We start from the raw sequence: 17,593 nt of genomic DNA, 5'->3' as shown, positions 1-17,593 counted from the left end.
TCTTGACAAAATAATCAGATTGAAACTTAGCTCTTGTGCCTGATGCACTTACATTTCAATTTATTGAAATAAAACACTCAAATTTACCCTTGAAAATTGTTGACATTTAAATGATATTAACATCAAGATTTTGATGATCAGCAAACAAGTTATTCAAATCACACCCATATAATAACTTTGGCAATGTTGATAACTCTTGCTGTCTTATTGAAAAGCAAATCTTCAATTTGTTCATATCCAAATCCAATGCCAAGCACTGAAATCTTGTTGCAAGGCCCTAAAAACAACAGACAAAAACAAAACAGTCTTGTGGAAATCGCCAGTGCGGTGCGGCGGCCTTGGCGAAATTTCCCAAGGCTGCTCTTTGTTTACATTTTAGCGATGGGCCAACTTGGCCGCCCAAGTACTTGTTTTGCGTGAGTAAGTACAATTTTGTCAATTTTGAAACGGCTATATCTCGCAAATTTTGGTACCGATTTACTTTTTATGCATATCTTTAGAATCGGCAGAGTCTGGGGAGTTCATTGATTGGAAATTTATGCCGATTCCTTTCAATTTTTAAACCCTGATAATCCCTTTAATGAATTAGCACGAAAGTGATGTCTCTCGGTTCAGAAAGAGCGAAAACGAATATCTACCAAATTTCATCGAAAAATATTCCCCGGTTTTCAAGATATTAGACTTTTATTTTTGTTTACTTTTTGGGATCTCCGCTGTTCCTAGCGACTTTATTTGAAAGTGCGGCATTTGTTGCGCGCAAAGCAGCATATACCACCGCGTGCTACCAAACGTTTTAGTAAAAGATTTAAAAATCGTTAGATCTCCGCTGACGTCACAAATTCTAAGGGGGCATACCAATGCACTAGCCCCTTAGAATCCGAAAACTGCAAGTTTGAAATTCCATATCTCCGAATTAAAGCATTTGTCGATGCTGTGAGTGTGCCCAAACCGGTATTTGCAGGCCATGGCCACCAATTTGGCTATCTCAACTCAAAACTAATGTTAAGGTGGGAGTGTCCCTTTAAGGATGCGGTACTAGTATCTTAGAATCGTGGACGATCAGTACCGAGGCGCTTATTTCCCTCGCGTGCTAGGGCTGCGGAACGGGTCCCAGTCCACTCTCGGAGCTGGACGACGGTGACCGACGCTTTTGTTTTTGTTTTGTTGAGTTAGGCCCTTTCGGTCCAATGAGACCATTTCAGAGCCGGGAGGATGATAGGATATAGGGGGAGACATTGGTCTGGGCGGCAGGCACCCTAGTGAGTCGCCGGGGCTGAGCCCGTCCAGAGGACAGGCCACCCAGTCCCAAGGCACTCACTGCACCCGGCTACGGGGTGCGCTCCCTCGGGAGCAGCGGTGCCGCTCCAAGGGAGCAGCCCGCATGAGATAAAGTTGCCTGTCCAGCCCGGAGGGAGGTTGCGGCGTGGAGAAGGATTTCAGTATCCTGAGGATAGAAGCACGGAACGGTTGTGACCGACGCACCATCACGCCAGTTTTCCCCAGGTGGCGCCCCTATCGGTCAGAAGGAAAACTGCTAATTCCTACCTAGTATCCTGCACTCCAGTCTCCATACCTGGGCTTAGGTGAAGAATTGTAAGGAGCTATGGGTGTTCGAGCACCGAAAAATCCCGGCCCCAGCACTCTAGCTGGGCTTTTGGGCCGCAACAGACGGCAGGGACAAGAGTCTCCCGCACTGGGGCGGTGGCTTTGCGGTGACCGATCACCCACAGTTCCTTCCAAGTCCCCACCTATGCCATTAGGAACGAATCTTTCGGCTGATGCTCATATCAACGTTAGTGACGGTAATTCACTCTTATTCGAAATGAATGATGCATATATCTTAGCATTGTCTGCAGATGGTACCATGAAGGTGGTATCAGTTATCGTTTAAAATACTTTTCAGTCCCAGTCATTCTGTGACGGCTCCTAATGGAACACTTCAATAAGCCCTTTTCCTCCTTAAAAGCAATTGGATTTGGCCAGTCAAATGAGATTTTCCTTAACACGTCGCATCCAGTCTCACATTCATATTTGTTCCAAAGCCAGTAATCATTTCGTTTCATATTTATTATATCTGTTTGACCCACAACATGTGTCTGATGACTTTGTTACTTTGCTTTCACGATGCGCCGGTTCCACGGCAAGTTCATAGCGCAGCACACAGGCGCGCATATTGTACAAATTCACAAACAAACCTGTACAAAACTGAGCATTACATGGTACAAAACACAGACCGACACGAGGCAGACAGCACTCTCACCACCGGCTGATTATTGCGCAATAAATAATAACGACGCCACAAAACCAAGCGGTGCGCGGGCACGGCGTTCCCGCCAACCCACACCGCATCTATTTAAAGCTAGTGCTACCAGCTGCTGCTGCTGCTCACGACCGGCCGGCCGGCCAGCCGGGCGGACCCGCTCCGACCCCACTTGAGCAGTCTCTGGGGCGGCACACGGGGAGAGAGACAGAGACAGAGACGAGGCGGCCGCCGCCGCGCCGGCCGCCCTATCACAGGCTGCCGGACGCGCGCCCCGTATTGCACTAGGAGACGGGCGGTCGACCGGCGGGCGGCGGCGGCGGCGGCGGCGGCGGCGGCGGCTGGGCGGCCGGTCACGACTGCTCCGGCCGCATCACCAGGCCTCCCTGCGGCTGCACCTTGAACGTCAGGCCGCCGGCGTTGCCCTGCAGCCGCGGGATCTGGATCTGACCCAGCACCTGGCGACGGTGGCGAGACGGGTCAGAGACTTGGTCAGAGGCAGGCACACTTCAGGCGAGGTTCATCTCCGTCTAGGACAGGCATCTCAGTCAGTCACAGGACGACTAGGTGAAGGGCACAGGCGGGCCGACCAGGGTACCTATACGGGGCTCCGTGGGGGAAAACATTACAGCTTTTCCTTCAAAACGAACAACTCTGGCAGAGAAACGTTAAGTTCCACCGAGACTGTACAGCTCAGTCATGGGTAAGAACGACTCAGTCGGAAACAAGAGCCACCCAGTCAGCAAACGCAAGGGTTACACACTCGCAGCTAAGTTTGAGGCGCACAGGCTCATCGGGACACTTTTGCTCGTTTGTTGAGGGTTAGCCGCGGGGGCAGTCGGCGCCCCTAAGGGCGCGCCGACTGCAAGGTCATTTCGCACCCATCATCAGGACACTCCTCGGTCAACCATATTTAACTCAGAGGAATCGATTTGCAAGAGTGGAGGAGTCGAGTCGGAGCTGAGTCAAGGATCGGCGGCGCCGGACAGGCGGGCACCAGGCACTCGGTAATCAACGACGCGGAATGGGGCAGACCGCCGCGGCCGTTATCGTTACTCAGGGCATCATATATGGCTCACAGTAAAAACGGCTGATCGATATAGAGTCCTAATGGCCAGTCTGCGTCACACCGTCCGCACCCGTACCAAACATACGGTAAACACATTCCTTCAAAACACCTTCCTGTGGATTGTTGGTAATGGAATAGCACATTTAACCAGCTGCACAACCCCCATGATATAATGTCAACTAGTGAAGCAATATTATACACCAAGTAACAACCCTATTGCCTACACCGCGCATCTTCTCCATCCCAGCGTTCAACATGTTACATACCTGCTGCGGCAAGTGGTGAACCGGCAGTGTAGAAGGCGCACCGATCCTGGCCACGCGCTGTCCCAGACTGACACCGCCTGAGCCCGTCTGGGCCATTCGGTTAATCGGCACTGCAAGGCACAGGGAGCGGCGTCAGTGGCAAGTCAATACCAATCGCACGATAACACAGACTGAGCGTGTAACCGTTTGCCGTACCACTACGGTGATGGCCATGTAACGCATGTAAAGACGTTAATACTATTTGTTAGTTATAGCTCCACATGTCGGCAAGTTGTTAAATCGGTTTGAAAATTTAGCATAATTGCCCAGTTTGCACATCAAACCCTAATTCTACAGATAACTTTGCGCCATCTCAGCACCCGACAAAAAAATCAAAGTATCATTATCGCATTCCTATCGACTGTATGTCTCAACAAAAACGTCCGTGCGGTCTCCGATTTCTCGGCTGGGCGGCGGCAGCGCGGTTGTTGCCACGTCCCGCTCACCGCACTGGCCATTGATTCATTGATCGTGTGATGCACGGGCTCGGTCAGGACGCGCAATAGAGGGCGGAGGTGGCGGCCACAGCAGCCGGGGTGAGACTAATCTCTGGTCACTGACTCCGAGGAGAGGAGAGAAGCAGAGGAAGAGAGGGATTTTGAGACCTCATAAGTCATAAAACGATAGCAAATAATTAATGGAAAAGGGCGGGCGATAGGAGCGGAAAGACCACAGAGGAAAGCATGGGAAAGCATAGAAAAGGAGAAGAAGGAAATTCTTGCAAGAGGTCAAAGATAGTGAAAGTGAACGGACAACATAAATAGTAATGTGAAACTGCATAACATCGAACTTAACCATCTAAGCCATCTCCGTGGGTAGGTTGCATCAGGAAAATGAAATGAGCCCATCCCTGCCGGAGTACCTCCTGGATAAATCGACCAGAGCATTGCCGATCGGATGGCATATGGCGGCAGCCAAACTGACCTTTATTATTGGAATTGATGGCAATCATCTTGGTATCGTTTGAGATTCCCTGCAGCTGAGAGAGCGCGCTGCTCGGCAGCGTCAGCCGAATGTTGGACGGCAGACCGCCCTTGGGCAGCTGGATGTTGACCTGCTGCGTGGACAGGCCGGCCACCTGACCCAGGGTGACGTTCCGGCCGCCGGGCGGCAGGTTCAGCAGCGCCGGCTGCTGCTGCTGCTGCTGCTGCTGCTGCTGCTGGGGAGGCGGCTGCAGCTGCTGCGCCGGCTGGTGCTGCCGGCTCGCCGCGCCGCCCCCGGCTGCCGCCGCCGCCGCCGCCAGCACCGCGTTGACGGCCGCCGCGGTGCCCGATTGCTGCAGAGGCACGGTGAGCGCCGTGCCGCCGGCAGCAGCGGCGGCGGCGGCCGAGGCGGCCGGCGGACGGGCCGCCACCGGCGCCGCGCCCGCCGCCGCCGCCGCCCGCTGCTTCTTGACGGCAGCGGCGGCGGCGACGGCGGCCGGCGACTCGGGCGGCCGCTTGGTGGGCGTCAGCTGCCCGTTGGCGGTGGCCGTGACGGCGGTCGGCGCGGCGGCGGTGGCCGGCGCCGCGCGCGTCTGGTTCACCTTGAGCAGCGATTGCTGGCCGCGCCGCGCCGGCTGGAACATGCTGCGGAAGGCGGCACGCAGCTGGCTGGTCTGGTCCACCAGACTGAGGCAGCCGCCGCGACTGCTGAGGTGCAGCGCGCCGCCCACCTGGGAAAACGGCGGCCCAATGTCAGACGCGCGAATACCAGACTACATGTCAAACAGCGCGAGTAAATGCAGAATGCAGAATCCAACGCGCCCCCAGCGGTGCATCGCGAATGGACCCACATTTGTGAGGGAGTGCAGGGGTTTGCTAAGAATATGTCCCATCGTTGTGCTTTCGAGTTCTGCTTGATAATATGCCTCACGGTCCACATGCTTCGCCACCGAGCCCACGTTACATTCACACGTTAAACCGCGCTATCCCTAACACGCTTGGTGAGCCAGACGTCAAAACAAACTAGCCAGGACACGCACCATCTGCCGGAGACTTTGTGTTTACCGCTGGCACGGTGAAAACCGAGTGCCTACGCTCTAAACACCGGCTGGCGACCGCAAACACATTTAGTGCAGACATTTTCAATCATGCCAATTACTTCTAATTTCTCAGAGTCCAGGCACAATGATTGCTGCTGATGTTTATCTTGTTGCAAAAGTGCAACCCAAAGGCGAAACGATAGTGACCAACTGAGTCAAGATCGACAGCTTTCGACGTCCTATCATCTGGTTCAATGACAGGGCACGTTAAGTGATATATTACGCGTCCGATGAAACGAGGTACAGTCTATGATATTGCTATCCCAAACTATCCGTAGCACGTCCGTAAACCCAGCCTGCAAAACCACTCACTAGCACCTCTCCCGGCCCATCTCCAGCCCTAAACTCTCCCAGATACTTATTCACCGTGCGAGTACTGCACTCACCGCCAGCGGCTGCGGGTGGCTGGGGATGCGCGGCACGCTCGGCTCAGGCGGCGGCGGAGGAGGACGGGCTGAGGCGGCGGCGGCGGCGCGCGGAGGTACGCCCGACGGCGGCGGCATGCCGTCGTCGTCAGCAGAGCTGGAGCGGTCCCTCCGGAACACGGGCGAGTTGGTGATGTTGTGGTAGGTGACCATGCCGCCCTGACGTGACGGAGACACCGCCGCCGCCGCCGCCGCCGCAGAGGCCGGGTGACCCTCCGGTGGCACAAATTTGGGGTCGAATCGCATCGACATCGGTTTCTGAGAAGAGAGACGCGTATTCAGCGATAGCATTGTCACTGCGAAAGCATGCGTTCGCCGACATCCACCTTTCGCTTGAAGGTAAAAAGTCAACCACTAAAAGCGAACAATATGCTTAATGAATGAAACACATGATGCACAAAACGCACTGGTTTGGCTTCTGACAAGCATAGAGCAGCTGCAAAACCTGTTAGCTTGTCAACTTACGCCCTTTGGCTTAGGCAAATAAGGTTATAGGTAATTAACAAATCAACCACATAAAGCCGAGGTCAGCCGGTACTGACAGAAAACATGGTCCCCTACATGAGCCCAAACCCAACCAATACTCACGATCGTATCTCGTTCTCGCGTCTTTCCCGCCTTGAAACGGGCCAGCAGATCTTTGAAGGGCACCGGTCGGGACACCTTCGACTTCTGTTCGAGGTTGTGCTGTCGGCAGTCGAGCACTCGCGTGCAGTTCTTATTTCGCTCCGTGATCCACACACCACAATGTTTTCTCGGGTCGTACTGCCGCGGCTGGTGGCCCAGTTTAGATTTCTTCGAGCACAGAGAGCCACCACTACCACTCGCACGCATTTTGGCAAAGTGTTCACTAATCGAGCTAGCGTCGGCCGTGTCCGTCAGTGGCCGCGACGGCGACGACGGCACACTCTTGAACTCGGCCTTGGACGGCACACGCGGCGACACGGCGGGCGGCGTCGGAGCCGCCGGCGCCGGCGGGGGCGGGAGCGGCGGCGACGAAAACACTGACATGGGCGGCTCGGGCTCGAGCGGCGCGGCGGCCAGCGGCGACCCAGAGATGGCCGCCACCGCCGCCGCCGTCTCGTCTGCCGCGCCGGCGTCGCTCTCGAACTCGTTTAAAATATCCACGAACGCGCCGGGCACTACCTCTGTCTTGAGACTGAGCACGGCGCCGAGCGGCTCCTCTGAGGAGACCACCTCCACGCCACCCACCACCAGCTCCTGTTTCACCTCGGGCGGCTCCTCTTTGATCACAACTGGAGGGGCCGGGGGCGGCACCACCACCGGCACCGACGGCGGGCACGGCGACGGCACCGACGGAGGCGCCGGAGTCGCTGGCGTCGGCGGCACGCTCGGCACCGGCGCCAGGGAGCCGATCATGTCCACCACCGCGGCCGTGTCGTCGTCCACCACGTCCGGCACGCACGGCGCCACCGGAGACGTGACGTGCACCGGCGACAGCATGTGCGACTTGTAGGACGGCACGGCGGCGAACAGCGACTCTGGGATGCTGTTGATCATGATTTTCACCTGGAACCGTTCGGCCTCCTCCCGCAGTCGGGCGGCGCTGTAGTCTGGGTGGCGCAGCGCTGTCGGCATAAAACACACGGCTCAAGTATACTTACTCAAAAATATTATCCAATGGTTCAATAATCAATACCAACATCAAACCAGCTAGTTCATCCTCCCTCCCCCAACACACACTTGCACACATGCACGACATTGTTTTGCTAGGTTGAGAGGAACACGAAGCGTGGCATAGCTTTTAGATCAAGCAGACATCAGAGCTCGGATAAACGGACGAACACACTGAGGTGATAGCCACCTGCCGATAGGGGTCAGATGTGACATCAGGGCGTGACTGAGATCAGAACTAGCATCATCACGCGCGTCACGCAACGGTCCGTAACAAGCGTCACGGGGTCACGAATTATACTGCTGCACAGAAATATAACGACGTTCTGGCACGAGGAAGTAACACTTGGTAGGCGTTTGACTGCCAGTGTGACAAAATGAAGATAGAGTAAACATAGCTTCGCCTTTCATATGAGCATGTCATATAAACGCGTTTATGTCGAAACTTGCCTTTGAAACAAAACCACAAATAAACCAACACAAGGTGTGACAGCTCCATGAAAAGTACCATCAATTATTGGCAACTCTCATGGCAATCAAGGCTCAATAACACAGTAAGATCGACACACAGTAAAGGTTTACACTTCACACTATGACCAACAACGGAGAAGATCCTACCCATTCCATCAGAGAACTCCTACTCCTTAGTCACCACACCAGCGAACCGTTTACCTACCTCGCCGCTCCCATCGTCCACCCCAGTCGGCGTCGGCGGAGCTGCGGGCCACACTCACCCATGTGGTCCTTAACCGACTGCATCTTGACCGGACACTTGCAGAGCCTGCAGCAGACGGTGGCGAACTCCTCCAGTTTGGGCATGTCGCCCAGCAGCGGCTTGTCTACGGAACACGGGGCAGGGCGGGGCAGTCAGGACACGGCGGAACCTCGACAGACGTCGACAGACAAACTGAGAACTGCATTAAACAGGATACAAGAACGTCGATTACGACGGTAGTAAAAAAAAAAAAACATTGGCATTAACTGAGAGAGCATGTAGGCAGTGCCAATGCATCAAAGAAAAAGCTGGCGCCGATTACCTATGCGTTTCGCAGTCGAATTGAGCATGCATTGAAAGGCACTTGGTACACACCGTGGGATTCCATTACTGGCACACGTCCGTCAACCTACCGTCGAGCGTGAGTTTCGTATGCATGTCGCCACTCTTCCGCCGTTTTTTCCGTCCGCGCATCTGAGGAACACACAAGACGTAGTTCGGTTAGCAGGATTTCGCAAGATCACAAATACCGACGCAAGTAATTGTACGGGAAAGGATAATTTCACATTCAGGGTCTACAAATACCCAGTCATCTAAGTGACACCAAATTGGAAAAACACCAAAGTATTATCTGTTATTCCCAAATTAAATAAAACTAATTAATGCCTTCCAAGACACTGCAGCACCTTTGAGTATGTCACCATAGCCGGTGTCATTGCATGTCACTTGAACGTAGCCACGAGCAGCCGCACACAAGTCGGTCCTACAAGCGGCCTACACGCCACCGTTCCCGCTTGGTCAACCAAGTATCGTGCGACATTTAGCGGCCAGTCCTGCATCCGGGGCGGCCGAGGCCAGACATGAAATCTCACTGATCAAACAATGTAGGTTAGTAGTCACTGTGAAAACAATTACATCGGCAAAGATAAAAAATGACGGGCGACTGATGAAAAAAAATCGGTTGGTATTAAGAGGAGTGTTTTGTCACATTCGTACGAAATCAGCTAAAAAAAGCAAGCATCACGATCAAAACTGTATACTCAATGGCGTCACTGTATAAATGCACGATTGATACATGGTGTATGTGGTTTGATATCTCTTGTATGTTAAAGTGATTCGTTTAATAAATAGGGGCACTAGACAGCTTCATTTTTATTTTGCCATAGTGTGTTCAATGGATGTATTTCTGATGTAAGCCAGGCAATGAACCACAATAATACACAATGGCATTGTTGTAAGCCTTTAATCGGGACAATCCGGGACGGCTGCAGAATTTTGCTTTTAACAAGTCCACATGGCACGAACACAGCCAAGGGCACAGCCACAGACCACTTCGCGCAATGAATGAAACTGGCCAGCATGCCAGTGCCAGCTTAAACGTCCTGTGGATACTTGGCGAGACCGTTATAAGGTCATTCTCTATTTGACGTAATCTCTGTCACGGTTTACATATCTTAAACATAGGACAGCTTCATTATCAGGTACATCATGTCACTGCCCTGTTATTCCATCGTCAGGTTATTGAGGAAAAAGATGGCATTCATAATTGAGGATAAGATCTTGATGTAACACTGCTAGCTCGGACTGTCGTCATTATGAGCGAATGTTACCCGGCACACTGCTGGTGGCCAGGAGCGGGCGCTAGGTGCGGGGCAGTGATGGAAATAAGACCCTTCTCTGGTCCCAGCCGGGTCCAAAAGATTTTGTCCTCGCTTACAAATTTATGCTCCAGCACCTAGAATATTCTAAATTTTCCTTTTCTGTATGATGGGTAGGTTGTCATAAAAGCTGGTCGTTTCTCCGCACAAATTTTAGTCTCCGGGACAAGGACCGAAAACAAAAATTCCAACACTGGTGCGGGGGCAGGTCTCATGATTGCACCACTCAGTTCTCAGTTCCGTTCCTCTTCGCATTGTCGCAACAATGGACTTGCGACGATGGAAAGTTTATTGGGACGTACTTTCAACATCCTGTAGCAGTCGGGCGAACTTAACGAACATACCGAACGATCGTCCTGCCGGAAGTACTCCGGTCGCGTCAAGTCAAGGTAAGTCGAGGGAATGATGCCATCGAACTGTAAAGAGTAAGCTTCACTAACATTTAAAGTTGTTCATGCCGTCCATTACCTTATTTCGTCAATGCAGGAGCGGACACGCAGGGAAGGAATCGAGGGTTGTCACACGCATCCCCATTGAATTCTACCACATATAAAATTTCGTTTGAAAAATATAATTAGAAATGTAGTACGAGCCTTACACGGTCCACTCACTGGCTAAAACTGGCTGTGGCTTTACAATTCAACCACCGCCCACAGTCTCATGTCAAGCGCCGGAGAGACCCGAACCTCAACTCTAACCACTGAGGATCCGAGGCAGACACTGTGAAGCTAGTGAGTAGTGACCTACGGGACAACAAGATCGAATGCCTACTGAAACCTATACGATGAATCCTATTAATTCGATTGAGGCACTGAGAATTCATATGCCTGACTTGGCAATTACATAGTTGCGATTCAAAGATTGTCCGAGGATGCAGAAAACGTTACGCACTCAGTCCAAATGCGTAGCTACCAAACATATTCCTAAGCTCGACTTCCTGAGTCACAGGGATAGGAAATCTAATGCCATCAGCTTCCGAAAGAGGTCTTCTTAGCAATGGGAGCCAATGTAAGCCAGTTTTTTTTAGGCTCATTGTAAATGAGGATGAAAAACCGTAGCCTCATAATAAGGTTGATGAAGACGTGAAAAAGACAGCCCTTTCTATGACAATTGCCTTTGCTGAGTTTCGAAGGCAGACGCTAGCCTCATTCAGTTAGTTTCTGCCTCCATGAGTATCGTATCCACTGAATAGGGTGGGTGAAGCATTGGACTGGGAGGTGATTCATTGGTCACGACGGAGAGGACCGAGATCGCTGACCGAGTTCAGCTAAAGCGCGTTGGTGAGCGCGTTGGTGACGGTGACGCTACGGTGGCGCGTTCTGACGTCTGAGTGACTGGCCATTGACTAGGTATTGTGTACTTCTTATCTGCTCAAGACTGCAGCATTCATATTAGTTTCCTATACTTGCCTTCTAAAGCTTTCTTGTGATATATCTTTATGAATCGAGTTGCTGTTGCCTGTTTCAACTTTGCTGAATGAGATGCTAATATGGATACGACGAGAACTTTGCAGGGTGTCTTAGAATTGACAGAACATTGTTGATCAGTGTATGTGCAAGACAGGGAAAAGAATAACTGCACTTTTTCTTTGTATTGTTCAATGTAGTCAACTAGAGCCTCTATGTAATGACAGACAAACACATGCCATTGACACCCTTGTCACAAGATTAGCCAATGCTTGCAGACAAAGAATGGCACATGCTGGTTTCAGTTGTTTCACAGACCCCCTTAAACTGACCATAAGCCTCTTTTCATTGATATCTATCCAGAGGGTACAACAAATATTTCCAAGTGGATTTGCATCCAAACTGTTCCAAGTCGATCAACCATTCTTCCAAATGCCAAGAAATACTACCTGCACCACTGTTGTGTTACTGTTGACATTGTATATAATGTACACTTGAATGGCATGAGCTGAGCATGACATGGCCAGTTCTCAGAAAGCAGAATTTAGTACACAAGTTCTCAGGCCATGACCATGTCTTCATTATGCTCAGTATTGAAATTCAGTCCATACAAATCCATGCAAAAATTACCATCAGTTTCTGACCTACTTCCAACTAGGCACCACCTTTGCAATTATAACAGTGAAATACAATCACCTGACCACGATGTTAGGTACATTAATGGCATCCAATATGAGGGTGCTGTTGGCAAGCATATTGAAAATGTATCCTCAATATGATTAGGGCACATTTTTATTGGTATTTTGTGATTTAAGGCACCAATATTTGTATACTTTTATCACTGGGCCACTGGATGAGCACATTCTTGGCCATTTCTTCAAGTGTGATAATCTATACTCCAAACCAAGGCTGAATCATGCAGATCACCACAATGAAGATGTTAATTAGATAATGAGTTCTCAGTCCTCTCCCTTTTCACTAGGTTCCCTGATTGTCAGTAAACATTTAACATCTTAGTGAAGTTAGGTAGGTATTGATTTTGAGGGCACAAGTTAAGCACATTTAATGATGAATATGTGGATGTTGAAGTTACACTGCTTCATTAAATGCAATACATTCATCAATCAGCAAGGCAGCTGGTAATTAAGCAACCAGCAACTAAAACATGTAATCATGTCACACACAAAAGCGTTGATAATATCTACATAACAATCTTAGAAATTGTAGATTTACACATGCTTGCACATATTCTATTTACACACATTCTTTAACTTCATTGTATTAAATGCTTCTAGAATTTATAGCATATCCACAATACAAATAAAAGGTATATCTGGTTCCCACGGCATTTGCATTGCAATCAAAAGGGCATGTTCCTAAATGCAGTACATTTATCAATCAATAATCATTTTTACAACAAGTAACTTAATAATTGTCTGATGAAAATAGGAACAAAAACATCAGCAATCAGTTTCTTTAAAGGCATTACTTACACATATTCAGCAATCCTAATTTTACTGTTACTGAACCTACTCAAGATAACGTAGGTACCTACCTAAATGCAAAATTTGCACCGTTTGGCCATTACAGTTAACTTCTAGTTAACCATCAACAAGCATAAAAAATAGTGAAAGCAACAGCTTAAAACCTGAAAAGGTGTAGAAAACATGCCAAAATGCATTGCTGGCTAAGCGGAAGGAAGTTGAAAATGACCAAATTTACCTTGCCTTTCTAATAAAAACCTGAGCTTTATTTGCTGGAAATATATCAGGATACTGTTGAAAATAAGAACATCAATTCTTATTTTGAAGAAAAAAGAATAAATAGCCCAGAATATGCTGAAAATATTCATTTAAAAGAAAACCTCGAGGAAAAAACAGCCGCGCCACAAACGTCTCTCCAGGAAATGTGGCACACTTCTGACGCTGTTTTCACAAAATTTCCAATATATTCTGGACTATGAAATACAAAAATCGTATGATTGAATGCGCATTTTTCATTTACACTTACTTTCAGACGAGCTAGGGGTGTTGTCTTTGAGAAAACTGGCCCAGGAGTGTCCTGGGATTTCGTTCACTCCCCCACTCATCTTCGCCATCTTGCCAGCGACTCGCACGGCGCGTTCCGTTTGTTTTCCACTCTCAGCTGTGCGGGGAGCGCCTTCGTAAACGCGAAGGGGCAGGTGTGCGGCGAGGGCCAATATTTCTATTTACGCCTCTTAGTTCACGGGTATCTTGACAATGGATGATTTTCTCGCAAATTTGGAAGCTCTGGTGGCGTTGAAAGCTAACAAATAATGTATCAGCAGTGATATATCGGATATATCCAAGCATTGCGATTGGGACGAAGCGAAGCCGCGACATTCGAAAGGTGAGCATAACTTGTTGCTTGGTCCATGAAAAATGCGTGCTTGATTGTGGTTGATGCTGCTAATCGGTCAGTCTTGCCATTCAAATCTCATTTTTCTTATATCTCGCCTCTGCCTAAGATATGGGTGACTGGGTCAATTAGCATGGCACCCGATTTGCAATTCCACGATGACCTACATCGGAGCGGAATACCCACATGTTTCACTGGGGAAATGGCACGGAATCATTTCTGGCTGATTCTGATCTTATGCACGTCGGTGGGTCACCGCTAGGTACCCTCCCAAATGACCCAGACTCCAAAGCAAGGCTGCGGAGTCGGAGTCGGTCGGAGTCGAGTCGTCGACAGTTCTGAGTCGAAGGAGTCGGAGTCACCGAAAATCCATCGACTCCGCAGCCCTGCTCCCAAAGTATGAGCAAGGGCTGGCGGCTGCTCTCAACCCTATGCTATGCTATCAGCCAAACAGGAGCATGGCTGAGACTAGAGGACTTAAGAGGAGTCAGTCGCCAGCCACTCGTCCCTTCAGTCAGGCTTTGGCGCCTATCTAGGTAAAATGCCTATTGCCTACACAGTGTAGGTATAGATCCCACCGATCCCACAGGCGCGTCATGACCGGAAGGCAAGCGCTTCGGTGGAAAAATAGACGTGTCGTCTTATCGAAATAAAGCACCACAAATAGGTAGGTATATCTCACGATCAGCCGGCTGCCCATCGCGGACGGCCTTCAGGGGATCACCTTCCAGGGGATCCATGGGGTCGCCTTCCGGGGGATCAATGGGATCACCAGGGAGCCTGGACCGGGCTGGAAGGTCTGGAGATGGCAAAGGCTGGTTAGGTGAATTGATAGCGAGCAAATTGCCATATGTATTTATTTAGCTAGGCCATGGATTACCTTCTACCTACTACCTACTTCATCCATGGCTAGGCCCTCCGAACAAATTTATTTGACCAGGTAACTCTGTTTCCCGCAACGGACAAATGATCGTGGGATATTATTGTATATGACATAGGATAGGACGGCTTACATAGCCTTGGATAGGACCAACAGTTACATATACCTAGGTATGCGGATAGGATAGAATATGATAATAGGATGCAAAACCTATTACCTACCTAATAGGATATGAAAGGATACATACCGTGTGGCCGTATCGGGATGAGTAACCGGATGATGAACATGACTGTGAGCGTAGTTGGAGCCGTGCAATAGTGCTCTATATACCGTGCGTGCAATTGTGCAATGTTACTGTATGATTGCATATAATGGTTGGTGCCTAGTGTTTTACAAATTTCATTACCTACAGTTCTCTGATAACCGTGATCGGAGATGAGAAAATTGACTGTGTACAAACTATATCAAAATATATTCAAAAACACAGTACATATACAGTGTGCACATGGATAAAACAAAACATCGCCCTAGTGCGCGGCGCTATCGGCAAGGGCCTCCCTCCTAGCGGTACCGTCTATTCCTCATAGGCGGCCGTTTTCGCGACGTTGGACCTGTAGACGGGTCCGTTGCGGTACGAGGCCGGCACCTTGGCCACCGGCTTGTAGTCGCGGATGGGGCCCTGTTTGCGACCGGTCGGCTGCACCTCGTACTCGCTGGGCTCCGGGTAGGTCGCCTCGCCCTCGTAGGACACCTCGGCGTTGAAGCCGCCCGACTCGTCGACCGTGTACTTGACGGTCTGGATGCGGCCGTCGGGCAGCGCCACCGTGTAGAAGCCGGTGGTCTGGGTGCCGTCGCTGTTCTCGTTGGCGGCGTACTCGGCGCCCGTCTCGGCGTTGCGGACGGCGTAGTCGAAGGCGTAGGGCGACGGCCGGTACTGGTACTCCTCGACCTCGTAGTCGCTGCTGCCGACCGGCGTCTTGAAGCCGCCCGGGGAGACGCCGTAGCCGCCCCGGCCGCCGGGCTGCGGCCGTCCGGAGCCCTCCGGGCGCACCTTCTGGTCGGCGGCGACCACCGCCAGCAGGCAGACAGCGATAAAGGCCTTCATGGTCGGACTGTGAGCTGCTGCTGGGGCTGAGCTGAAGCTGGAACTGTGCTGATGTCAGCGACGGCAGCAGCTTATATCGGCAGCTATCGTGATCACGAACCCAAACACTAAACGTGATTAGGAACTGCTGGGCAGGTACTAGGAAGTTTGTCAACTCATGCCGGGCGGCGGTGGCAAAAACACAATTAGAAAACCACACCCTCCCGCAGCGCCGGGGCGGTCCGATCGGCCTGTGACGGATGTAGACGGACCGATCGACAGCAGTTGAACTTCAATCCACTTTCACAGGGGCGCCGGTTTTACGTCACGGCGTTGCGCGGCTGACGAACAACTCCTGTGTCCAGTCTGAGCGCAGCGGTGGGCGTAGCTGCACTTTCGTTCGGTGTGGGCTCGTGGCGACGCTGGGTGGTTCCGGCGCTGCCACTTTTTGCTCGTATTTACGGTGCTTACTGCTTAGTTCCCGTCCCCCGTCCCCCGGTGCGGCGGTCAGAACATTACGCGTGCCAGTAGCTGCGTGGCGCGTGCACAGAGGAACCGACGGCGTTCAGATATACGTGCAATACGTACCAAGTACATATGCGTGAACTATGCGTAAACTCGCCATGACTGAGTGCCATGTCGGAACGAGAACTTTGAAATGCTTAAACTCTTGTTCACGGCAAAATTTCGTGACCTAGTCGTGAACCAAGCGTAAACTGTTCGTGAAATTGTCGTGAGCTCGTCGTGTAGATGCGGTAGGATGCGTGCCAGTGCGTGCTAATGCGCGCCATGCTACGATTGTCACGAACTACCACAAATAGGTCACGGACACCTCACGTACGTTCACGAGTGGTTCACGACATGTTCACGAAATGGTGGGCATTGCAGTACCTATGACTCTCTGATAAACTGATTAGATCAGCATTAGAACCAACCCCGTGCCCCAGAGGCAACCGGAAAGTATGCCATACATGTAACGGAGGACTGGATGGTAAATGTCACACTAAGAACGTTGTCTATCAAATTACCTGCAAACTTTGCAATTGTACATTCATTGGAAAAACTAGACGCATGATAAGGACACGATTTATGGAACACTTGGGTGATGCTAGAAACAAAAGGAGTGGGACTGACCTTGGTGATCATATGTTGACGGCGCATGCGACAATTCAAGCCAAAAATGAGCAATTTGAAATCACTATTCTGGACATATGTAAAGACGAAGCAAATCTTAGAATAACAGAATCCATTGAGATTAGAAATAGAAAACCGCTGCTGAATAAAAACACGTCATCGTGGCGCCTACTTTACCCGTTATCATACTCGTCATCGTATGATTTGTAACTATGTACGCGACATGTTTGTCTAGGTATGCTTTGTATCCGTCGTTACCCATTGCAGAAGGCAGTTACGTATTTGGCATGTCTATATGTACCGTTGCTGTTATTTATATTGTGTATCTCCTTTTAGGGTGCCATCTGATTAGGCACGTTACACCGCATATTTTTGCTATCTGGATCTTGGTTCGTTGTCTTTGGCTGGCTGCTCGATTTTCCTATTCGAATCTGATGATGACCCGTGGTCGAAATATTATTCTCTTTGTCTATTTCGCTTAAAACTTAACTAATATATGATGAGCATCAGGCTACATTTAAAAATATTTCTTATATACTGTTACGAGACTGCCCCCAATTGTCCTAGTTTCTGCTATACAGAACCAGATCAGCCCCGAATCAGAGATTACGTACACTGGT

At 50.3% G+C, this 17,593-nt stretch overlaps 2 protein-coding genes across 2 annotated transcripts; both read right to left on the bottom strand.

Moving 5' to 3' along the window:
- Nucleotides 1-5,045: 5,045 nt before the first annotated feature.
- On the bottom strand, nt 5,046-13,811 carry LOC122393405 (BCL-6 corepressor-like protein 1; the record flags this gene model as incomplete). Its single annotated transcript, XM_043389360.1, has 6 exons — nt 13,507-13,811; nt 8,846-8,906; nt 8,452-8,556; nt 6,671-7,671; nt 6,044-6,340; nt 5,046-5,288 (listed from the first exon to the last, which is right to left on the bottom strand). Coding segments are annotated over exons 2-6 (1,707 nt in total), but the record flags the coding sequence as incomplete, so codon positions are not given.
- A 1,518-nt stretch (nt 13,812-15,329) lies between these two features.
- LOC122393424 (cuticle protein 7-like) lies at nt 15,330-15,860 on the bottom strand. Its single transcript, XM_043389407.1, has one exon. The coding sequence runs from the start codon at nt 15,858-15,860 to the stop codon at nt 15,330-15,332; it is 531 nt and encodes a 176-aa protein (XP_043245342.1).
- Between the last annotated feature and the right edge of the window lie 1,733 nt (nt 15,861-17,593).

This window comes from Amphibalanus amphitrite, unplaced genomic scaffold, assembly GCF_019059575.1.
Source record: "Amphibalanus amphitrite isolate SeventyFive unplaced genomic scaffold, NRLGWU_Aamphi_draft 000534F_arrow, whole genome shotgun sequence".
NCBI classification, from domain to species: Eukaryota; Metazoa; Arthropoda; class Thecostraca; order Balanomorpha; family Balanidae; genus Amphibalanus; species Amphibalanus amphitrite.
The sequence above is the reverse complement of the archived record's forward strand: the minus strand, read 5'-3'. Positions and strand labels throughout refer to the sequence as shown.

Coding starts and splice junctions, on each gene's coding strand:
- LOC122393424 (XM_043389407.1), bottom strand. CDS start 15,860: ATGAAGGCCTTTATCGCTGTCTGCCTGCTGGCGGTGGTCGCCGCCGAC.